General features: G+C 39.4%; 2 protein-coding genes across 3 annotated transcripts in view; both read right to left on the bottom strand.

The window, feature by feature from the left end:
* The window catches only part of LOC102297995 (zinc finger protein 99), a gene marked incomplete at both ends in the record, with an annotated part of 370,247 nt that overhangs the window by 49,201 nt on the left and 294,941 nt on the right, over positions 1–26,105 (bottom strand).
* Positions 1–26,105, bottom strand: part of LOC102297688 (sodium channel protein type 4 subunit alpha) — a 279,846-nt gene that overhangs the window by 10,799 nt on the left and 242,942 nt on the right. For both annotated transcript variants that reach the window (XM_005946550.2, XM_014341435.2), the window contains exons 25-31: positions 25,822–25,995; positions 21,108–21,230; positions 12,962–13,237; positions 6,490–6,543; positions 5,982–6,119; positions 5,686–5,790; positions 1,728–1,998 (exon numbers count right to left, since the gene is read on the bottom strand). In XM_005946550.2, coding sequence (XP_005946612.1) covers positions 1,728–1,998; positions 5,686–5,790; positions 5,982–6,119; positions 6,490–6,543; positions 12,962–13,237; positions 21,108–21,230; positions 25,822–25,995 — 1,141 coding nt within the window. The remainder of the gene's footprint in view (positions 1–1,727; positions 1,999–5,685; positions 5,791–5,981; positions 6,120–6,489; positions 6,544–12,961; positions 13,238–21,107; positions 21,231–25,821; positions 25,996–26,105) is intronic.

Raw genomic sequence — 26,105 nt, 5'->3', positions numbered from 1 at the left:
AGTGTGCTGGTTTCAATATCTAATAATTAGTAACACACACACACACACACACACACACACACACACACACACACACACACACACACAAATACTGTTTTCTTTCATTCACCTCCCTGTGTAAGTTATAGGTGATGGAAGGAAGGAGTGGAGGGAGTCGAGAGGGAATCACCATCACATCGTACATCAACTCAGCTTATGCCCTCCATCCTAACATCTCTCTCTCACACACACAGACGCAGAACAGCTGATGTAACAGGTCAATCATGTTTGATTTGTCTCCAGGGACCGCCCTGTGGCAGCTCCGATTGCTGCTGTTACCTTCACCTCCCCCATGCAGCCTCGCCTCAGTGTGCACACTAACACACACACAGACACACACTTAATTACACACATACACCCAATCCTGTCAGGCGAACAGGAGCAGCAGCGCACGCGACGTATGAACACTGATAGCTGAATTAACTGCTTGGGATACTCTGTACTGTCCCTGCAGACTGCCTGTCATGTGTGTTATTGTGTGTGTGTGTGTGTGTGTGTGTAATTGTAACATGACCGCACAAGACCTTGGTGCAGGTTAAACATAAAGGCCAACCACATGGTCACTTTGGTGACAGATAACTGTCAGGCAGACGTCCCATTGTTTTCTGCTGCCACAGCTGATGGCTGACACACATGTGTACACATGCGATGTATCATGAGCTCCACACACACACAAAGCCTTATGTCAGCTGTAAGTTATGTGAAACAGCAGTATATAAGTTTGACACATGTCATGTCTGATAATGAAGGAAAGCAAGATGATTTGTTTAATCTTTCCTTTCAGCTTGTATTTTGGTCAAAATGATTTTAAAGTAAGTTTAGAACAAAAGAAGAACTTTGAAATACTGCCTCACAGTTTCAGTATTGTAGTTTAATCACCAGCAGTTATAAAAAAAACCTTAAGAAAACATTTTAGTTTCCTAGAAACTATTTCCTTAAAGTTAGCAGGTGTTTAATTGTGAGCAAAAGACATTTTCTAGTAAGAGCAGCATAGTTTGGCTACGATGAATGAGCAGCTCTTTGTTGAGTAATGTCAGAGGTAAGTGAAATGTCTCCTTAATTCAAAATTTCTTAGAAAAAAACTCTTAGAAGTTGATTCGTCAAAAATGTGACAGATTTTAGTCACTTTATTTTAGAGGAAACTTTGCACATCAGTCCTTCTGCTGCACCGCATTTAAAATAAAGTTGTCTTTATTTTGCTCCAGTTGGAGATCCTTATCTTTAAACCTTACTGATATCTAAACACGTAATAAAAAAATCACCTGCTGTAAAGTTGGTGGAAACTGTCCATAGAGACCGAAACCATGTTGTTGTTTTTTTTTACCATGCTGTTAACTTACTTTTTAATGCTGTGAATCTGAGCATTTTCATAATATAAAGCCTGCCTCAAGAGGCCATTATTGGAACTGCAATTATTATTTTTCAATAGATCAACACAATGTACAACTTTCTAGGAAGCTTTGGTTTATACTTTGATTTATGTCTGTGTTTGAAATACTCTGCACTCACAAGACACTGCTCTTTTTTTCTTTTTGTTATTAAAATGAACTGAGTGTGCCTGTGCTTAACACTGCAGATTTTGTGTGAAACTAACCGCACCTGTGAGCACTGTTTATGGATTTGGGGACCATCTGCTTTTTACCCCGTTTAGTAAATCTGGCTCAAAATCTTTTTGAAGCCGAACTCACCCACGATGGAGAGAATGACCACCACGAAGTCGAAGATGTTCCAGCCAACGGTGAAGAAGTAGCAACGCAGCGCCATGATCTTGATCAGGCACTCGGCAGTGAAGATGATGATAAAGGCCAGGTTGATGTTGTTCAGGATCTTCTCCATCTGAGGCGGCTGCTCGTCCGTCTCCACCATCATGGTGATCATGTTGAAGAGGATCAGCACCATGATGATGATGTCGAACGCTTGCTTCCCAACCAGGTCGAAGAAGAAGCCCTGCAGAGCGTTCTAAGAACCAAGAAGGTTCGGTTAGCCGATAAACCCCCATTTAGTGTTTCTGTCTTTGCTAAGCCACGTCAGGTTGTTTATAAGCCAGTCATTAAAGACACCAATCAAAGTGCTGTACAGCAGACATTTACAGGCTTCGCTGCCACAAAAGCAGATGCAGAATTTTTTGCCACTTAATTCAACAACTTTCTGTCCAGACGAGAATAATCTGTTCTCTAATTTGAGACTTCAACTTTAATCTGACACTTTCATGCGCCGAGCTTCTTTAATATGCTGCACAGGGTTGTGACAGACGTTCATGCAAGGGACACCTTAGCCTTCAGTCACACTAAAGCAGGAAAAACTGGTAGCTGGAGAGTGATTGTATTCACTTTTTGGTTGCCCAAAAGTTTAGAGTTCTGAGAGGTTGCAGAAGAGAGAGGCAACCTGACTGGGATCCCTCTCAAAGAGCTCGGCGAAGGTTTGCAATTAATCGCCATCCTCTCAACATGACAACCAGTCTGGCATGGTGACTCAGTCAGAGAGAGTGTGTGCCAGTGAGGTGAACATGAGGTCCGAAGGTTTGTCGCAGGTAATTTACTGCAAATGATGCTAAACGTAACAGCAAAAAGCACATCTTATTTTCATCTTATACTGCCACGTTTGTTTGTTGTACTTGTTAAGTTAATATTTTATTTCCATTTGATTTTCTTATTCTTTACCAGCTACTTTGTTCTCTCCCTTATAGAGACATTTAACTCTAACGAATTCTCGAGAATCTCATTTCTAATTGAGTAATTCTACTTTGGTGATTCTATTCTGTCTATTGTATTCTGAGAGTTATTCTGCTTTAATAAGTTATCGTATTATTCTGTTATTAGATGCTTTTCTTGCTGCTATAACAGGAAAGCGACCATTTAATTATTCAGTTTTAAGAAGAATAATGGACTTTGAGAGGATATGGAACCTGCGGGCTGAGTAATGATGCTGAGACGCTCCTGTAAGCTGAACCTGGACTGAAAAAGACCTTCAGATGAGGTGCGTTTTTAGATCTGAAGACTGTTGGAGAGGGTCGATGACCCGATCTGGAGGGGGAGAGTTCAAGTGTCTCAGAGCGTGGTTCTTGGGACTGCTGACAGCTGCTGCTCAGCTGATGTAAATAAAACAGCCTGCGATTTAAAAGTGTACCAGCTCAGACATATACTCAGGGGGACGCCCATATTTGTGCTTATGTGTATCATGTATGTTTTTGAAACAAATCCTAAACTTGACTTATTGTTCTTATTGTGTTTACATGCACCAATAAGGAGTCTAACACCTTTCTACACTTACATTTCTACAAAAGTAAAGGACTGAAGGAATCTCTGTACGTGTGCATGGTTGGGGCGTGAGAACGTGGAGAATTTGTCATCCGTCGCCTTCTTTACTTTGATGTTAGTAAACAGCTGGAGCGTGACACAGCAGCAGGATTCATGCAGTTCTGCTGTAATGTGAGCAATGATGACCTTTGTGCAGGATAAACATCAAGACTGCCCGGATGGCCATCCTGCTGACAGATAACTGTCAGGCAGACATTAGATATATTAGCTCACTGCATAGTTTTATATTTTTATCTTTATGCTTCTCAGGCAAGTTACAAGAAACTCCACTATATGAATTTTATAAATATGTCAGAAGAAAATGTTTTAAAACTTGAATCTTAGTTTAAATTAATTAGAAGTTTACAAAATAGAAGTTTTCAGATTGCGTTTTAAACTCAACATCAACAGCTGTTGAGCCCCGGCCACGGTTTAGCTAATGATTAGTGATTAAAAAGAAAACCTTGACAAAAACACTTGATTTTATGTTGTTCAATTTCCACACGAATTTCCACAAAAACTCTTTCTTTTCCTAGAAATGTAAGAGGTTAGATGTATAATACAAACATAATTACTGCATAATTTGGTACTGATTACTTGAAATGGAAAATGTGGTTGTGGCTACATTTATTATGCACCCACTAACGTAGCAGTTAACGGAAAAAAAAGGCTCATAAACTATCAGTTTCCTAGAAAGGCTCATCTAAATTCTTGGAGCAGTAGAAGCTGATCTTCAGGTGAATTTTGAGGTACATACAGAGGTATACTATAGGTGTATATCATAACATCTCTTATCAGGTATAAAGGGCATGTTGTGCGTCACTGTGAAGTACACTCATATTAATGGTCCAGATCTTTTTAAGTAAACAGATTCTTCAGTGAGCAGCTGCTCTGTTTTCTGATATGCTGGTAAGTCAAACATTCCTCTGAAGGCCAGTCGATAAACTGAAGATGACATGCATGTCTTACTACAGCTACATCTGTCATACACTTTCCCAACAACGCTTCCTGCACATTTCAGATGTTCACAGGACGTAATCTCTAATCTATTGAACAGTTGGGTTCATATGTTGTTTGGACAGTGGCACAATTTTTCTAATTTTGCTTAAAAAAAATGAAAATCTGAACTTGGATCACTATGATGTGATCCAAGTTCAGATTTCATTTTTTTAATACTTGGATGAAACTCCTTTGCATTTAATGACAGCCTGAAGTCTAGAAACTGTGACCATCACCAGAAGCTGTGGGTCTTTGTGGGTCTTAACTGGGCAAACATTGTCTCGAGTTGAGATCAAGAGACTGACTTTGCCATTTATGAAGATCCCATTTCTGATTTCTCCTCAATTTCTCTTATCTTGAGAAACTGTTGGGTTACTTGTTGCCGTTTTTTCTCTTCCCATCATTCTGGGACAAATTCATCTTCGGTCTTTAGGTTTTTTTTTCTTTCTTTCTTGTCTCTTTCAGATGTTTTCTGTCGAAGCCTAATCAGACCTTGCTGAGTGTAACCAGTGGTTTGCACCTTTTATTATGTTTTTTTTTTTTAAATTGAAGACTTTGATTATGGCTCTCGTACGTTCTTTAGAGTTTTCGTGATTCGGTTAGATGATGTCAAATTGTTTTTCTTAACTAAGGAAAGAATTCTGTGATCATCCACTTCTCTTGTCCTTTAAGGCATTTTGGCACTGTTGAGCTGGTCAGTGCATTCGTCATTTTTAAGACTGTTTGTTGAGCCACTCTTAAAAGTTTGACTCGTCTTGCTTTGTCTTTCCAGCCTAACGATGGCGTCGCTCACTTCCATCGACATCTTTCACGGCCTGATATTTAAATTTAAAGTGAAAAGCTATAAAATACAAACTTAACGCTTTGATACTTCACTGGCCACAGGACTGCTGGCCAGTCAATTATCCAGTTAATTCAGACTGTGTGTGAAAATGTCTGTAATTCCTAAACAGTTAAAGCAACACTTTCGTGAAACCCCTCAAATTAAAGCTGAAAGAATCCACTATGGTGGTGTACAGAGGAAAAGTGAAATCTAATAACTAACCTAACTATTGTGTTTGCAGCCAAATATTAATTGAAAAAAAAGCAGAAGTGGTCAAAATTAATTTTAGATCATCATTGGAATGATTACATACATATTTAAAGGTAGTTTCCTCCATTCGGCTTCGACTTGATAATAAAAAACGCTTCTGTCCTTACAAAGTTAACTTTAACATACTTAATAAACTGTTAATTAAAACTGAGTGTTCAAAATCTGTTTGAATAGAAACAATACCAATGAAACCATTTCTAGACGTATCATGTAGAACTGAATCAGTGTTTTTAAGGTGGACGTGCTGTGTGTCGGTACCATCGGTCTGGGAATGGGCTTCTGAGGTTTTTTGGAGCCGAGTTTCTTCATGGCGTTGTAATACTTCTTCTGCTCCTCGGTCATGAAGATGTCCTGTCCTCCTAAGTAAACAAACCAAGCAACATCTATGTTATTTTATAAGACTTAAGGTTGCCATCTAATGTTTTTACAAAGAACCTGCGAACCTGTTAATATATATTCAGACACTTTTGCTTTGATTTAAAATGTGAAGCTGTAGAAAGTAAATGTGCGTTTCCTGTGCCATGTGTGACGCTGGTGTCAGCCGTGGTACTTATCTTTCTCTTCTGCTGGTTGAAGTTGTCGATGATGACACCGATGAACAGGTTGAGGGTGAAGAAGGAGCCGAAGATGATGAAGATGACAAAGTACAGGTACATGTACAGATTGATCTCCTTGATAGGCTGCTCCTCCACCTGTTCAGGGAACACACGGATCTGTTTCTGACTTTCAGTTTGACTGTATTCAATGTTTGTTCCACCTTTAATCCTGTTCACATCTGACATTTTAAAGACATTATCAGTTATTAACACGACATCATATCAATCTGTTTAGATTTCTTTTTCATTGAACTTTAATTTGACCCTTTTTTGTTTCCAGTCCTAATCGAGCGCCAACATCCACAGAAGAAAACTAAAGCTGATGCTGAAGTGGCGAAACCTGCAGTTCCTCTAATGTCCAGAGGAGGTGCTAAAAGTGATGCCGAACTCACTTTGAATCTTACTCTATTCAGATGGTGAAAAGATTCAGAATCACGTGCACATTCAAAATGTTGTCGTTACTCACAGCTCTCGAGTCCACCGCTGCGTACATGATATCCATCCAGCCTTTGAACGTTGCCTTGAAACCAAACAAAATCACAGAAATGAGTTAACTGTTGTCACTTTAACCTTACCAACTGTAGCGAGACAGAACCACTGATTTCTTTAGTGTAGGGAGATGTACAACTTTCCCACTCCATAAGAGACAATTATTCAGTTCATGTTCATGCAAACTTGTGATCGAAGTAAAAATTTTATTCAGTTTTTTGAGGTCAGAAGGCTGATACCCACTGACCCGATGTATGTATGTTTGCATGTGAAAGACTTTAAGATGTCGAGACTTAAAAGTCCGAGATGACTCTCCGGGAGAGGCAAGAATAACTTAGCTGAACACTCAGGACTGAAACATGTTCGTTTACATCAGGGGTGCCGAACTCCAGGCCTCGAGGGCCGGTGTCCTGCAGGTTTTAGATCTCATCCTGGGTCAACACACCTAAATCAAATGATTAGTTCATTACCATGCCTCTGGAGAACTTCAAGACATGTTGAGGAGGTCATTTAGCCGTTTAAATCAGCTGTCTTGGATCAAAATCTGCAGGACACCGGCTCTCGGGGCCTGGAGTTCGACACCTGTGCTTTACATGAACCTGACGTGAAGAGAAGACATCCAGTGATTGTCCTCGCTTTATGATCCAAAAGGAATGGGTGGTGTGAATCTGCGGCAGATGTTAGTGCATGTGCAAAATCAGGGAAGGGGGTGTCGGGGGTGTTTGGTCTCTTCAGCTGTAGAAGGCTGCATTTTTGATTTGGGATTTCAGGTTGAGCCGTTTGCACTGACTTCATGTTTTCAGTTTAGTAAAATCACAATTCGCAACACCTGCAGGCTACATGAGGCTACATGAGGCTACATGAGGCTACACTCAATGCTAATGTGCTAAACGGACCGCCTACTTTAAGCAGCCATTAGCTGCACAGACTGCAGCTTTAAATAAAATCTCTTCTCTGCTTTTCAGATGCTTATCAATAGAAAAGAGAGAAAAAAAATCACAGCTCCTGTTCTTTCTGTTTCTGGGGATGTCAAGCGAGTTTCTCTGTTCCCACGTCACCAAGGCGATGTTGTGCACATTTCCTCCACTCAAGAGAATAACTGAACAAAAAGGGTCTTGAAGCAAACCTCCTGCTTTAGCAGAAAATTAGCAGAGAGCAGTACTGATGCTGCATTTTTCTCAATGAAGGATCAACAGGTCCATTTAGGGACTTCCGTCCTTGCCGAGAGAGGATGTGAGATGGAGGGAACAGAGAAGAAAGAAGGGAAACGGGATACTTTGGTCTGAGTGGGCACCTGCTGTCTGTCACATTTAGACCTGAAATCAGCTTGTCACTGCGGGTTACCACCTGTTGTTATTATGGGCTGTCAGTGAGAAGGGTTCACGCTATAAAAGGATGTTAAAAAGTCAGCGATGACATTTACGGGTGGCTGCTGAACCTTATTTTGTGTGGTTTGAAGCGCAGTGCTGAGTCTCCATAACTGAGCTGCTCTGTCATAAACAACGCCCGGTCAGAAGTAAATCCGACCACTGACAGCCAGCTGCGTAACACAGTCATCTTAAATTATCTTTTGGTCACTCCGTCTTTGATCCTAGTCGGGTGCCCAGACCACCTCAACTGGATCCGTTAGATGTGGAGGAGCAGGGGCTACTCAAATGGCTGAGCTCCTCACCCTGTGTCTAAGGGAGTGCCCAGCCACAGGTAGAAGGAGAGTCCTTTTTGGCCCTGGTATCTGTAACCTCTCTCTTTTGGTCACCACCCAGAGCTCGTGACTGTAGGTGAGGAAGCAACATAGAGTGAGCAGTAAATGGAGAGCTTCGTGCTGAGTGCTGTTGGGTTATCTCCACAGTGACTTTGATGAGAAGCAGCACCTTCACTGACATCACGAGGAAGCGGTGCCAACCCATTTTTTTGGGGAAGGTGATGGCGTGAAGTGACACTTTTCAGCTGTGCTAGCTTGAATTTTAACAGGAGACCATTAAAAATCATACATATCGTATAATATTATTTATTGATGATTAACTGAGAGAACACACTGGATTCAGAATCTCAGTAAAGTGTCTGCATCACTTTTTGCAGTGTGGAGATATTTCCAGATGCTAATAGAAGGTTTGCCCCCACCAACTGTTGCCGCGCCGACCAGCCAAAAACAGAGATGTGCTGAGCAACTGGTTGCCAAGGCGACCGTACTCTGGCAACTCTTAAGTTCTGGGAAGCTGACGGTGAAAGCAGCAGCACGCCGTTCCACAACTTATTTTGTGGTCCTTTCGCCTCCTCTGTGAAATCCACCACATTTCCCTCGACTCCAACCTCTCCGTCCTTTTATCTCCATCTTCGCCTTCTCTTTCACTGCTGTTTAAGTTTAATATTTCTAATTCTACGTGCACTTTTCCTCCCTCCATCTCTGCATTTCTCTCCCACTTGGCTGAAGTCGCTCTAAAAATAAAAGCCTCTCAGACGCTGATTGATTGGAGGCTCTCAGGACTCCCGTGGTGGGCGTCAGAGAGCGAGAACGAAGGAAAAAGGAGTGAGTGAAGTAAAGACAGAGAGAGAGAGAGAAGAAAATGAAGGTTTGCAAGGAAGGTGATAGAGAGATATAAAGGACGGAGGGGGAAATGGAGTTGTAGTTGCAGTATTTTGCCCTGTCCGTGTTGTGTTGAATAACAGAAGATGGAGAGACAGGAAGGAGGGACAGGCAAAGAAAGAAATGGAAAAGCAGAAAAGGAAAAGAGAGCGAAAGGATGAAGAGCAAGAAACTCATCGTAAATTCTTTTATATCATCATGTGAAGTTTGTCGTTCTAACTCTAATGCTCCAGGCAGGCATGCCACTGCCAGTCTCTTTGTATCCTGAATATAATAACTATAAAGGCTTTTCATTTCATATCTCATTATGTACCTGCGTTTGACTTTTATTTACATGTGCAGTAAATTATTACAGCGTTGTTGAAAAGCTGGACTAACAGCAACAGAACATCATTTTTATCTAATTATGAAAACAAGCAAGTGACACGCAGCCGCAGACAGTTAACCCAGTGGTTTTCATGCTTAAACTGAACTAGGAGACATATTTATTTCATCAAATCAAATCTGTGCTGTATTTGACTTAAACGTGCGTCTCTGACATGTGGGCCAAATGATTTGCTCCACCACAAATCTCTGCAGCCTCCAGATATGGACCTTTTTTGCCTTATAAAAGTGGAAAATATTTATTGTGTCTAAACAATGAATTTGCAACAGTTGTTTAAATGTTTAGTGGTAAATACATTTTAAAGAATTGATTGGAACATTGTATGTGTCTGATGTGTGATTTGATCCTCACATATAATGATACGTGGTGTTAGGGCTGTTCGATATAACGACATATATCGGATGACGATATAAAAACATCTATCGTTTCATTTTACGCTATTGTTTGTTTCGTGGTGTCGCAAAATAAACTGTTTACGGCAATATTTTTTCATGGTTTTATTGGTCACTGTAGTGGTTATATTCATTTCTTAAAGTTCTCTCTTTCTCTTATATTTAATATAACCACACTACGGATGGACAAGCGCCTGTTTTTATGTGTTGTCGTTAGCAACAACGACGGTAACACCATCGCATGTCCGCTCATTTATGTTCCACATAAACCTTTCACAATAAAGCTCAAGATCCTGTTGAGACTTTTCAAAATAAACTGAATCACGTGAAAGAGCAGATTATTTACGGATGAGAAGTAAAAAAAGAGCCGCCAGGGGCTAAAAAATAGACCTTAGACTCAAACGTTAGAACAGGCTTTTCCCTGCAGCACGCCATGTAATAAATACAAAGAAAACGGCGGCCGTTACAACTTATGTCTAAAAATGTATCGTTTCATGCATCGGTTAAAACACTCGACTCCAGCTACATGGCGCCCAGCTGGAAACACTTCCTGCAAGTCGAGCTGCCCGAGATTCACAGAATTTACAGAAAATGTTACATTTTTGTAATTTATATCGTTATCGGACGATACAATTCTTATATCGGGATATGAGATTTTGGTCATATCGCACAGTCCTACGTGGTGTCACAAACAATAGCAGTAAGAAATATAGTGAAATAGCTCTATAAAAATATTTTTACTTTGACCTCGGTTGATGTCAGCCAAATTTGAATCCAATGTTAAGAGTCCACTCTACATCCCCCCACAGTTTTATCAGAATTCATTCAACTGGTCCCTCTTTTGACCAATGGTTAAATAACGTAAAATCAAGTTTAGTTCTTGAGAAGCTGACCTATGTGGTTAGGAAAAGATCACTAGAATTTTTCATACATTTGGAAGATGTTTCTGGACAGCCCGTTCTCACTCCCGAGGCATAACAACCTGATGATTTGTCACGTCCCACAGCGTTCCTGAGGAATGCGAAAGGCGACCTTCGGCATTGTTATGGTACGTGCCAGGTTATGGGTGAAATACAGTCAAATGACGCTCCCGCGGTAAAACACGCTTCAGCCATGTATTGCAGCCCATGTATTGTTGGTTGCCCAGAAGCGTAACATGTTGACGATTTGTCACCTAGCGTAAAATATTACACCTCGGGAGTGAGGACGTGTTGTTCTGGAGCTATTAAAGACTGGGGAAGTTGAGGAACTGGAGGGAGAGCGGGGTAATGAAAATATGTAACTAAATTTGGGAATGTATAAAGTAACCTCTACTGTTTTTATTGTATTTTTTATATATATATATATAATATATTATATATATATATAATAATATATATATATATATATATATAAATATTTTAATGTTATAATGAAAATTTTTTTTTAATTTTTTTAATTATAATTTTTTTAATTTGATTTTGTTTTTTGAGTGTCTTGTGTTTTTATTGCTTTCTTACTGCCATATGTTTAAAGTGTTTGATGTTTATGAAACCAAAATTCAATAAATATATGTTTACAAAAAAGAATTCATTCAATGGTTTTCCAGCGATCATGTTTACAGACAGAGTGAGGCGCATGCATGAAAACGCTGCCAAAAACAAAACCTGTTCGTTGGAAATAACTAATCAAAAATATGTGACTCTAAATAAATTCATGTCCGGAAACACAGATGAAGATTAACGGCTGTGACTGACCGTGAGAGGTATTATTTTTTTAATAATAACCTCCCAACAGATTTTCAATTATTTTTCCCATCAGTACCTCTCAGTTATTCACAGCTTATGTGTTACTTATTCAAATTGCAGTTTGTGTACCTGCCACTTACTGTAGGCAATGTGAGGTTTAAAACTGCTCTCATAAATGACAGAGAGGACAGAAGGTTGTGGAATGACAGCAATGTTAACAGGACAAAGAGAGGCAGGCAGAGTGGACAAGTGGAAAAGACAAAAGCAAGAGCAATGAAGAACAGGTGTGGGAGGAAAATTAAGGCTAAGGCGACAAATTGATGAAACGAAAAGACGAGATCAAGAGAGAGAGAGGGACTGGAGAAGCGGAAAAGTCAATCCTCCTACGGCATGTGGAGGAGACTCTCAGCTTTAATTTGTTTTGAAGGAGAGGATTTTTCACTTTGTGCCTCGATTTCTTCAGTCGAACCTCTTTGTTTCCCTCAAAGCTTCACACAGGCGCCGCGATGACAGAATTTTGTTCTTCGTTTTCATCTGCGGCTCTGCCTCGTGATCCTGTTTCAGTGTGTGTGTGCTAGTGATTGTTTTGCACAGCTGCACTGAGATCTGTAGGGGGTAGGACTTCCCAGGGAACGCTTCTATACGTCTTCAAACAGGACATATAAAAAGAGTAAAAGAACCGCGGCTGGCGTGGCGAGTCTGAAAACATCCTACACATTTCCTGTCGTGTCACTCTCTCCAGGTCTCTGGGTCTGAATGCATTTTTTGAAAACACAAAGTAGGCAAGGAAAGCTGCGACCCACGCCATAAATAAAGCACTGGGGGTGCTTTTAGGTGTCTAATAACAACTTAAAAGTGACCTTTGTGAAAGGTCACATAATGAATCATGACTCACTGTGCAGCAAAACCCCAAGCTGACATCTCTCTTTGCCAACTGTGAAAATGGCTTTTAAAAAAGTGCTCCAACTTTTTCTCTCTACAGAGCACAGAAGCACAGGCAGCGGTGGGAAATGTGGGAAACTTCCATTCTGGCCTCATTATGCATGATAAGTCTGTGCATATTCACCGTGCATCATAATTATCTGGCTACCTTATTAAATTAATGCAAACGTGAAAATGTTGGCCAAAGAGCCTCTACTAGAAGCTTTCTTTTATTTAACTAACCAGGATCTGTGTGTACATCTGTATTTTTATACCTTAGTAAAAGAGAGAACCTTGGCACACGTTTGACCAGTAAAAACTGAAAATAAATCTTTCATGGAAACCAAAGAAATCTAAGTACAAATTTGAAGAGCCAAAAACAAAAAAAGTGGAGATCATAAAAGTCTCTGATTCCAATAAGTAAACATAAAGTATCTTACCACTTGTAGCAGGGCCAGGTACCCGGCACCCACGTTGTCAAAGTTGACCTTGACTTTGCTCCAGTAGTGCGTCGAGGTGTCGTTGTGGGTCTCGCACTGCGACTTATTGGTGATTGCAGAAGCGTCGTAGACTTGGCCCGTGCTGTTGACGCAGCGGCCAAACTTCCCGGCAAAAAGGTTGACGCCCATGATGCTGAAGATGAGCCAGAAGATGAGACAGACCAGCAGCACGTTCATGATGGAGGGAATCGCGCCGATCAGAGCGTTGACCACCACCTGCACGGAAACCAGCATTCATACGTACAGACAAACCATTTACATATGGTCTCTAGTTAAATGTTAAGGCGGCGGAGCAAACCAAAATCAACATGCTCAAACAGACGGATGAACCCAGAAACTGATCAGAGACCAGAGTTAGACCAGACAACATCAGTGTTGCCAACAATGAATGACCACCTGACCAACACATTAATTTAACAACACAGCACGCCATGCAGTTGGATGATAGACAGTATAAAAGATGGACATGTAAACTGTGAGTCACCCATTGGTTCATCAAGTCCTGTTTTGAACCCTCAAGATGAGCACTGGCATTTTAAAACTGGTGACAAGTGATTGGTGTATCTGACTGTGAAAGTGTATAATCCTCCTTTGTGACACTTTTCATGGACCAAAATGTACAAAACCGACTTCATTTCCCCCCCAATATGACTACAGATGAGCGACCAAGCCTATAAACTTTAGGGGTGCAACGATACACAAAATTCACGGTTCGGTTCGATACTTTGGTGTCACGGTTCGATATTTTTTCGATACAAAAAAATGTTCATGCCTTTTTAATTTGTCATTTATTAAAATTATAAATATATATTTTAGCTCAAAAGTACAGTTTTTAAATTTAATGTTGCTGAAACAAGAAAATAATAATAATAAAAAAAAAAATCTATCTGATCGAGAAATCACTCATCTTTGGAAAAGAGTTTTTTTTACAGAGAAATGTCTCTTTCCAAAATAAAAGCTATACTATCCGCTTCTTCTGGGCTATATTCTCAGCAGCATATTAAACATATCAGGTCCCCATAAGGAGAATCATGTGCTAACGGCTGTCTAAATGACTCGGGTAAAGTTTGTAGCATGCATGCTTGTTGTTTTTGTCTGCTTCCACTTGTCTTTGCACTAGGATGATGTTGCTGTGAATGTGCAGTCATATTCGTTGTGTTCCCACTAGTGCTGTCAGCGTTAATCTTGTTAAAATGACGTTAACAGCATAACGCGGCAAATCTCCCTTAACGAGTTACCGCTGGACGGCGTCAACACGTTAACGAGCTAACTGCGCTAACGCACTAGCTCCCACCCATGTAATTGAGCATTGCGTGGCACATCCAACATACTGTTTTACTTTTGTCCATGACGCGCTTACCTTCAGGTTCATACGTCACATGAAAACCAAGATAGTTCCAAACGCCAGATCTGAATGAGGGTGGGGGAGGTTCAATTTGCCATGTTGCAATGAGCTTAGCGTCTGTCTTGCTAGCTTGTGCTGTGCTCAGTGGATCTGCACTCGACAGTCCAGCCTAGGCGGAGTAGTCGAACGCAGATTCACTGAGCTCTCAAGACAGCCAGCATCATCAGAAGAAAAGTTGCTAAAATAAATAAAAATTTTTGTATTGTTCGATACATATGCGTACCGAACCGAAAGCACTGTATCGAACGGTTCAATACCGATACAAGTATCGTTGCACCCCTAATAAACTCATCAGGAAAGTGTTTATTTGCTTCACTTTGTGGACTCGGGGGCTACGTCCATCCTCTTTATTGTCTTTCAGTCGGATGTGACAGAGGAAAAGAGTGACAGTTTAAATTCGACGTTGGGTCGAGAAAAGGCTGCAGAGTTGTAAATCACTACGGTAACCATCGGTTGCTTTATTAAAGTATATTTCGTGACCAGTTGGTGAGTTGTTGCTTGCTGTTGCTAAGTGAAATTGGTCAGAAAGAGGTATACAGTGCTTTTCTTGGTCTTCTATGTGGAAGATCCTGACTCGCTGAAACTAACAGATGTACCACAAAATGAGACCATTCACCTTTGAAGGCAAATGATTATCCCTTTGCAGTAAAGCTGGCATTTTTCATGATTGTGCAACCGATTTCATACAGTAACAGCCAGCAACTTCCAGCAACCACTCCCCAACCAGTCTGAGAATACTCATTTTTCACAAGCAACCTGATGCTGACAGCAGATCGCCAGCCTGTGAAACTGAGGCCTAATGCAGCATCCAACACATATGGGAGAGAACACAGTTTCTAAATACATACAGTATTTAATTAATGTGACATTATTTTACTAGTTAATCAAAAGTTTGTGTTTTCAATTGTATGTCTTCATTTTTTTTTCAAGAAACTGACATTTTTCAACACTTAAAAATGTGAATTTCTTGAGTAGATTCATCCGACATGTTTATGTTGATTTACACTCTGGAATTATTTGCTAGCATTTCTTTACAACCTCAAAATCCCAACTTCTTTAAGTTACATTTAAGTGTGGCATTGAACGTCCTAATTCATTTTGGAGTTTTTAAATCAGACAGTGGATCTATACATAATGTTCACAGAGGTTTATGTGACGCAAACCCGACTTGAAGGTACTTGAAGTTTGTTTTATTTAAGGGTTGCATACAGATACTATGCAGTTCAGTGCAGGTTAAAGTGGTTAGTTTGCAGTGTTCTGACAAAGATTACAGTGATGCAGTATCGGGCTGCTTATATCTAGGGTTGTTACTAGGTTACATCAAATCTAGCAGACATTAATTTATATTTAAGTTGATGATGCTGATTAGATTTACCCGCTAAATTCTGCCTTTGACCTTACAGTGTCCACTGGTTTGAAACCAGCCATGCAGCTCGTGTGACTTGTTTAGGTTGAATCCTGTACGTCATGATTTGATTTATTTTATCAGCCTTTTATAAAAAAGGAAAGGCAGTGTGAACTCACATGACTGTTTTCGCCAATTACTTGATGAGTCCTGACATGCAAGAAGTAGAAAATTCTGCTCCCATGTGAAATAAATGCAGTGCCATTAATCACTCGGTTCTCCTTCATTATGTGATTCTGTATTTTTATTTTTCTGAGAAATCCACCGTCCTGCTTCCTATTGTTGCAGATCTATAGACGGCGGTGAGTCAGCTTGTGTGTTTGGTCGTCCTCATCTGCACTCACAAAGCACATTTACGTCTTGTGTTTTTTTTTATACCCAGAATGCCTTGCTGAGTAAGCAATGTGATGCTGAGTGCTGAGCATTTTTAAATTTAACACAGAAAATCATCTGTTTAGTCTTCCAGAGAGCGAGTCTGTCTCCTGCAAACCCCAAGCTGCTGTTTGATGAACTGAAGAGTTCAAGTATTCTTTAGGTTTAATAAAAAACAATTATTTTATGTATTAAATAATTGTTATGTTAACCCCAAAATTAATTCCATGTTTTTAAACATTATAAGGCCACATATTCTCTTGTGAGAGCTTTGATACATAAAAGCTTTCCTCACAAATTCCCACCATTCACATTGCCCATTTACTCAGTTTTGTAAGTTTTATGTTTGTTTTTCATGTTTTGAAATATATTTCTACACAAAAGAATTGAAATCAAAATTGTGAGAATGATTTTCTATGAACCAAATATAGTTTTGTATTTTCTAAATTTGTCACATTCACAGTAATACTGGTGACAGAAACACAAACAGTAACTTGATATTTGTCTCCTGCTCACAAAGGCTGATGGACATAAGTTAACATGAAAGAGAAATCAGAAAAAATACACATCAAATTCACAGGAGGCAATAAAACAACACAGCAAAAAGAAAGAAAGAACTAAATTCAAAAGAAGATGAACCCGTCAGAGAGCAGGAAGCAGAGAGTAAAGTTTAATATGAAGTGACAGATAAGAAATGATAGGATGACACACGGTGAGAAAACACTGAGGGGATGTTCATTACAAACACACCTGGGCACAAACATGTCCTCACCTCAGTTAGTTGATTTATCTTCCTTTATATCTAAATAATTCAGTTCAGTCAGTAATTCTAGAATTTTCCAGAGAACAGATTAGCTGTATTACACTAATAAAAACTGCTGTAATAATACATTTACTTTACAGTAATTTGCTGTTATGTGTGAATTACAGGCGAATGATGTAAATATCTTCCGTGAAAAAATATTTTTAGAAAGCTACTGTATTACACATTCTTTTTGTAAATTTAAATGTTTAAGTTTAATTTATTAATTCAGAAGCATTAACTGTGATCTGTTTATGGAGAAGTACTGAACTGTAAAAACAGTTTATACAATAAATTATACATTTTTACTATTGCTTTTACTGTAATTTAACTTATTGATAGATCAGTTACTTTTTTCTATTTGAATTATATATTAATAAATCTAAATTTTGAGCCATCGGGCAGCCTAATGCACAAACTGTTAACTAAGTTGCCCTTCTTTTTTTCTTCTGATTTGTAGATCAATAATATGCAGCGGTATGAATCCCTGATGCGTTTTTCTCACCAATCAGAAAGCAGTACAAAGTCATGTAAAAGTATATCCTTACTACCTCCATAGGACTTAAAAGAAGCCACATGTTGCTGATGAAATACACTTGATTAATTGATGATCATCAGTGTGAGCTCCTCCATAAAAGTGTGTATGAGTTAACACAATGCCACAATCCTCCCAGATGGGAATTTTTCGGCAAATAATTGCAATTTTTGGACACTCGCACTTTATGTAGTCCAGCGTTGATTGTCTGTTATATGTAGCACCATGGTCCTGGAGGAACACTGTCTCGTTTCACTGTGTACTGTACCACCGTACAAGGTTGAAATGACAATAAAGCCACTTTACTTGAAAATCAACCCAAGGTCAGACCGTGCAATGCTGCACTGTCCACTTTCTGTTGTTAACAAAATTAATTTCCCATGTGTGGGATTAATAAAGGTTATTTCATCTTATCTTAAAGAAACTGCAAAACCCCCAAGAGCTTCACCTTCTGCTTCTACATCTTCAACTCTACAGGCCTCAGTAAGCATGTTAAATGTTAAAGTCCATTACAGCACATCAGAAAAACACTGAACTCCACCTGAACAAACCACAAGACTTCTGGATTTCCTTTGGACAGATGAGACAAAAGTGGACAATAATCCCAAGCACGGCAGCAAATCTACAACAAATACCTTAATGTATACACACACACACACACACACACATATATATATATATATATATATATATACACATATATACACACATATACATATATAATACATATATATATACATATACTATACATATATATATATATACATATATATATATATATACATATACATATATATAATACATATACATACATATATACATATACATATATATACATATACATATACATACATATATATATATATATATATATATTATATATATATATATATATATATATTATATATATATATACAATGTATATATATATATATATATATATATATATATATATATATATATATATATATATATATATATATACATATACATATATATACATATATATACATATATATATATATACATATATATATATATATATATACATACATATATATATATATACATATATATATATATGTGTATATAGGCTAACCCCCTCAGTGAGATATTAACAATATATATTAGACGTGCAATACAATAAAATTTATATATATATATATATATATATGTATACACACACACACACACACACACACATACATACATATATATATATTAGTGGTGCAAACGGATCACGGTTGATCCGTATCTGAAAATCGATCGATCCGTCACTTAAAACCGTGATCTTGTGATGGCATCAGCCACACAGGGGTAAATTAGTCCATTTTTCACTTTATTAGTTTGCTTTGCAGTTTTCTTCATTAATCATTTGGTTAAACCTAACACTGGTATTATGAGGCGCGCACATAGTAACATTGTGTGGTTTTTCTAAAATGTTTTGTTATATTAATTATGTTTCTCTTTCTTTGAGTTACCTGGGTTTGGGCGGTGGCTGTTTCCTGTCTGGGCAAAAGGCGTGGCTGAGGACTCTGGGGACAAAATGCCTGCTCAGCAGGACCAACCATGGGTTTACCAGGAGCAGGGGTGCTTTAGGTTTAGTTGGGTTATTCTGTGCTTAGTTAATATTAGTGTGTGTTTTTGTTTTCCCCCTATTGTGTGTAAATGGTTTGGCCAAATCATTTTAAAACCTACCCTCATGTGTCTTTGTAATTAGGTCAGTTTGTGAGTTAAGTTGGGTCTCACTTTGTTTAAGTTTCTGGAAATTCCTTTTTGTAGAGTTATATTTAGTTGACCTCCTTTATGAGCCTGCTAAGTATGTTTTTGAATTTTGTTAATTTTGGACTTTTTGAGGGTTAAAATAAAGAAAACCCTTTTTGAAGACACTTTTTTTCCCTGTGTCCTCTTTGCTTTGGCTGCTTGGTCCCTCACACCATGAGATTTTTGATCCGTTGCACCACTAATATATATACATGAAGGGCTTCTCTCATTTGGAGTACAGTATATCAAGTTTAAGTTCTGAATATTTTCTCTACCTCTACTGTGTTGCTGGATAAAGGCCTTTGAAAGACTCATCACACAAAATACCAACAATCAACAATCTTTGGAATTTAAAAGCAAAAACAGCTCTAAACTCGACTTCCTGAAGACGGGACTTGTTTGGAAGCTTTTAGTCTGTACTGTGTACTCAGTTACTCTGGTAACAAACAGAACGTGCAGAAATACCTTTATGTAAACCCATTAATATGAATTAACAGCTGTTTTCTGCTATTTTTGCTTTTATTTAAAACCGTCATAAGGGTGAACTTTTGTCCTCTACATGGCAAGAATCGCCATAATTTTAATCACCATTTTTTTCTGTTGTTGCTGAGAAGCTCATATACCATAAAAACTCAAAGACGTAGCAAGCTACCTGCAGTGTTGGCCGGCTGTGAATGAGGGAGCCTTTTAGCATTGAGTGACCTGCACAGAAACTTAATAAGAAACATCCAAACCTGAAGCAGTGCTCAACGTTTGGCTCCAGTGCAACCGACATCAAGGTGATGTTTCTTTTGTTTGGTGGGTGTGTCAGAGGCGTTAGCTTGTTAGCTGAGGCATGCATACAAACTCTGCTGTATTAACACAGATTGCACACAGCTCAGCTGCCATTGTTGTGAATTCAACTGTGGGCTAACCTCCAGGGCTGGAAAATGAAGGCATAACTAAAGTGCCTAAAATCTCCAAATTTACAGGAGAAATAAAAGTGTTTATAGCATGCTAAAAACACTTGTGGTCTTCAAGAACTGTTTCTCCCGTCATAAAAACTGACATGTGTGTCAGCAAAGACACGTGTAGTTGATTGCTGTTTTAGATGTTCCCTTTATTGCTTTGAGTCATTAAAGTGGAACTTTCTGCTGTGTTGGAACATTTAAAGTGGATGCAGTTTGCTAACCAAACTACCTAGCATAAACTGATACTTTAGCCAAATATAGTCACTTCTGGATATTTCTAAACTGCTAATGCTGATGCAAGACTGTTGAAATTAATACAGACATTTGGGGATTCAAACATCGATATTCATCATCAGATCTTTAAAACACATGGAGTGTAAACTAATTTCTTAACATTTGTGATGTGTGTATTTCAGCTTTTACACTTTGCTTGACTCTCAGCTGGTTGTTTTAATGTGGCCTTTCAAACCTACTGACACCAGGGATGCTGCTGACTGCCCTCTGGTGGGCAAAATATGCAACAACAACACTCACACCATCTGAAGGGTGTCTCTCTTTTATTTTGAAATTTGTATTTCTTGTTTATTTTAAATGCCAATGCCTATGTTATTAAAAAATTGCTAATTTGTTGATCATTATAAATTTAACACGCTTTTTTGTATATTTAATGTGAACTATGTAAGTGCAAAGAAAATATATGTAGAGGAGAAGCTTTTTTTTTTACCCAAGATCTTTTACTTTTTCCCGTTTTTAGTGATAAATTAAAGCATAAGTGCACTAAATCCTTTGACATTCAGCTGGACTCTCGACATTGATGCCCAGATGTGTTTGCTTTGATAATACTGACTCTTACCCTCATGCCTTCAAATCTGGAGAGGGCTCTGAGGGGCCGCAGGGCCCGCAGCGTCCGCAGGGATTTGATGGCTGCTAAGTCTGAATAACCCAATGTGTTGGCTACCAAACTGACCAATGAGACCTGGAGGAGAGAGAGAGAGAGGACAGAAAAAGATAGGGACAGGAATATAGAGACAGAAGAAGGAGGAAGGGAAAGAAAAGAGAAGCAGGACAGTTAACTTCTATTCTAATGAAGGGAAAGTGAGAGAAAGTTCTGATCCAGGAGATGAAGCTCCAGTTGAATGATGATGCCTGAAAAAGGAAGGGTGATGGTTTGTGATCACTGAGCTCATGACGAAGGACTCACTGCTACAATTTTTTTTATCATTGTTGAAACCTTTCTCAGGTGAAGCTGCAAGCAGACAAGGAAATGGTTATTTTACAGACTCTTCTAGGAAGCCAGCACAAAGAACCGGAGAAATGAGAAAGAATAAATGTGTTTATTGATTGGTCAAGTGAGTCCTGAGTGATCCATGGCTTTTAAAACAAGACAATAAAGCAGACTGTTTTATGACACTTTGATAAGCCACTGAGTGCTTATAGAGATGGATGTGCAGATCACTGAACGACTGCTTTAAACAGCTTCAGGGTTTATGTTTAGCTGTAAAAGAGATGGTTAGGTGTTAAACATACTACCTGTATCCACAACAGTCTGAGATATCACCTCTGATTAAAGCCAGGATCGCATCACCTCCCAATCAAACCCAGAAACATTTAAAGCCACGACACATACGATTTCCAGCACCGAGCAGCAGGTCTCAGGTCGGTCGAGCTGCAGGTGAACGCAGCTCATTCTTACCCTGATACCAGCGAAGCGGGACACAGCCCGGAGAGGACGGAGAGCTCTTAATGTCCTCAGCACACGCATGGTGGTGATGTGGTCCACTGAGATGTACTGAGCCATCAGACCCAACACTGAGATCTACAGGGTTCGGTTACACAGTAAACAACAACATTTCTACACATAAATACAAAGTAGCTTCAGACTGTGCAAAGAACAAAAACATGATCGAAATAAAGGGGACGTCCTCTGCTTTTCTGTCATTTATAATTTAATAAGTAATGAGGTCGCAGCCCTTGCTGTGAGCAGATAAGCTCCATCCACCAGCTATTTAAATCTTCAGTTTAAGATGGGCATCCAATCAGGAGAAAGTTGGCTTAAAGGGAGGGGCAGAAGCTTAAACAACTTGTTTCCAACTGAAGATGAGCTGACAGGCTGCAATCAACCAACAACGTCTGGGGTTGGAAAACTTGCAGATCCACTAATGTCCTCAAGTGGACATTACTGGAACTTTTCCATTTTTCTATACAGTGTATGTGTGCTACAACAGCACCAGTAAGACAAATAAGGATGAATTTGAACTAGGAATCATGCAAAGCTACTTCAGAGAATCCAAGAAGATATTCGAAATGCAGAGCTGGAACTTAGCAGAAAACGTTCCCGTGAAAAAGTAACAGACATTTTAGCATTTCTTAAATTCTTACTCTGTTATTTTTTGTTTTTTCTTACTATTTTCCCCTAATTAATTTCAGTTTAAGTTCACAATTCTTAATTTCTGTGTTAAGCTATGAGCCAATAAATAGCTACACTTACTTCTTACATTTCAAAATAAAAGCTTCTTAGAAAGAGAAAACTTTTTATTCAAGCAGTTTCTTTCAAAATAATGATAAAGCAACACAGCAGAGATAACTAAGTAATTTGCAAATAAAAAAATCTAAAGAAGCTAAAACTTTCTTTTGATTACTTTATATCATCTTCTGATGCTTTTCTGCCCTCTAGTGCTCAAAAATGAAATCCTGAAGCTTTAAGCATGTCTCTCTCTTTCTCCATTTCTGATAGTGTTAATAAAACTCTGTTTCTTGTCTCATCTTTGCTTGGTTAGTTCGGTGACTCAAGATTTCTACCTCTCGTTCCCCTTCAGGCCACTACAGTCAGATAAAAACGTCAGTGTCATTTATGAAGACGGCTAGGCGGAAAACACTCGGAGTGAGAGAGACGGGGGAGTGGGTCGATTTCCGACTCAGTGCATGCATATGTATGGTGTGCATCATAAACTTTGTGTGCCACTTGCCCAGAACACTGGAAGAAAGTGTGAGCGTCTAAACATACACATCTCTGAGTGTGTGTGTATGTGTGTGTGTATGTGTGTGTGTATAGGTTCAAAAGCCACGGCTGATTATTTGTCCGGAGGCTGTTTGAACTTCTTTCTCGCTCTCTCTCTCTCTGCCTCTCTTTGTCGCTCAGTGTCTCTCACTCTTTTATTTATAGTGGGAAGTTGCTGCACTAAGACAACAACTGTGACACTGCTGACAGTGAGAAATACTGAATTATTCTCTTCTTATACATAAACTGCACATTTAACATAGACCATGTTTAACATGGAGAATTTACACAGAAAGGGTAAAAAATAGATATGAAGTGTGATTAAAGAGTTCAGACAGCAGGTCCATCACAAGCGAAACCCTTCCCTGATTTAAATTTGGCAATCTCCTCTTCAAAGTCATCCTCTCAGGAATGCCCAAGAAGCTCCCAGCACCGCTGCTATTTTTAGATCTCTTCCAGGACGTCTCTGACATTATAGTTTCCACATTTGCGGTTCGCTTGGGTCCCTGTGACGTGACTCACTCACTGTCCATTGACGAGTTTGAATGCGAGAGTCTTAGCGGACATGAAACATACCTGCTTGATTTTTGTGCCCATGCAAAAAAACGCGCACCAACTACAAATGTGCCCAGGCACCGAACCTAAAAGAAGTATTACTGAGGAATGATCACTCGGCCATCGAGTCTCCAGCTGTACGTGTCCACAACAGAGTATAATCCAAGCTCTCTACTGTGCACTCTGTGATTTTACTGTGAAAACCTGCATAGAAACTGACCTGAATTGTGTAAGGAAGCTCATAGTGATGAGAGCTGAGATTTCGGCTACAACCAAACCTGAGCAACAGAATTTGTCCAGAGGAGAGGACTCAGACTGTTGGAATGCATCATAGAGGTACAATGGGACAGAATGAGAGATCTAAAAATAGATGTTGTACTGAAAGTCATCCAGAGGTTCACAAGACGATGATCTTGAACAGTCAAACCCAGGAAAGATGTTTGAAACCCTGATGTTAAGTCCCTGGAACATCTGCAGAAACTGAACTACAGACAGATTGACGTCCAGGAAACATTAAACATTAAATAAATACCTCAAACTGACAGTAAGTTTTTATCTCCGACATCGCAACAACGTTTATTCTGGAGCTTTCTTCCAACCATGACGAGACGTAGAGAGAACACGTCCTGATGGTTATTGAATGTCAAAATGTTTGCTGGGACTTTAAATCAGGGGCCTGATTTTTAGAGGTCAGTCTCTGGAACTTTTTGATCACACTCTTACTTTTGCATCACAGCATTCATAGTGTTTCCCAAGTTGTAGACTAACAGGGACAAAATACCATCTATGACAACACAATGGATACATGCAGTCAATAAAATACTCAGATTACTTTTGTCTGACAAAATACTTATTATACTTATTTTTTCTTCATCACAGTTTGCTGTCTGTCAAAATTAGGGATGGGTATCGTTTAGGTTTTATCCGATACCGGTGCCAAACCGGTACTTTTGAAACGGTGCCGGTGCTTAAACGGTGCTAAAACCAATGCTTAAAGAATGGAGAACACAAACTTTGTCCAAAAACCTCTCATGTTTAGCTGTTTTTTTGTAAAAAGATAACAATGTTAGCCTTTTCTGCAGCTATAGGGCATATATGGTATCACTCTTGGCTGGAAGCAGTGCTTAAACAATGGAAAAAACACAAACTTTGTCCAAAAACCTCTCATGTTCAGCTGTTTTCCACTTTTTCTTTGGTCATTTTAGCCTTTTTGGCCAGGGTGAAGGGAGTATCTGCCATCAAACAAGAAGACAGCCGCATGTAGCTATGATGATGTTTGCTAGTTCACCTTACATGCATTAATGTAATAACGTGGTTAGCCTACTCAACGTAAATTACACACGAACAACATTAAGCTACTCACGCAGAGAAGAACGGCGCTGCTGCATCATCATCCTCATCATTTCTGCTACACTGGCAGGGCTAGGGGCCAGGACTCTCCTCTTCGGGTTTTTGGGGGATGTTGCTAACTCCGGGTCCGATAACAGGCACCACACCCGCAGTAGATGTGCTCGGTGTGAGGTCTCGCAGCAAGCTATCAAATACGGCGCATTTCTCGGCTTTTAAAAAAAAAATGCGTCGCCTGTTTCATCAGATTCGAGGTGTTACCTCCTTTGACAGTATCACAGTATCAGCTTAAAGCACTTGTTGCTGCTGAGTTTGCATCTTTTGCTGTGAAGTACAGCCAGACTTTTGACCGCTTCGCCTTGGGCATTTTTAATCTGTAGCTCTGCTCTAAAAGAACGTACGTACCTGGACCCGCCTCCTATCCTTGGAAAGGTAAAATGATTGGCTAGAATCCAAAGTGTATGACATCTCTCAGAAAAAAAAGCACCGAAATGTGCGCTGCTTTTCGGTCTGGTTACTACCGTTTATGTCAGAACCGGTGCCATAATGGCACCAGACACCGGTACCCATCCCTAGTCAAAATTTGTAGCCTTTTTGTGTCACCAACATAAAAGCTAAAGTGAGTGACTGGCTGATACTCTGATAAATAAATAAATCAATAACTTACATCAACGATGAGGAAGTCCAGCCAGCACCAGTAGTTGGTGAAGTACTTTTTGAAGCCGTAGGCGAGCCACTTGAGCATCATCTCCAGGATGAAAATGTAGGTGAAGATCTTGTCGGCGTACTCTAGCACCACTTTGATCACCCTCCTCTGCTCGATGTAGATGTCCTCAAAAGCCTGAACGGGGGTGGAGAGAGCTTTGATTTGATTCACTTCAACAATTTTTAGTCTCAGATTTCAGCGGCTCACTCCAGCTATGTAGTCCTGGATCTCCAACATCAACTGCA

Source organism: Haplochromis burtoni, unplaced genomic scaffold (genome assembly GCF_018398535.1).
Source record: "Haplochromis burtoni strain Fernald_Lab_line unplaced genomic scaffold, NCSU_Asbu1 Contig_480, whole genome shotgun sequence".
Classification (NCBI taxonomy): domain Eukaryota; kingdom Metazoa; phylum Chordata; class Actinopteri; order Cichliformes; family Cichlidae; genus Haplochromis; species Haplochromis burtoni.
This window is presented reverse-complemented; position numbering and strand designations above follow the sequence as displayed.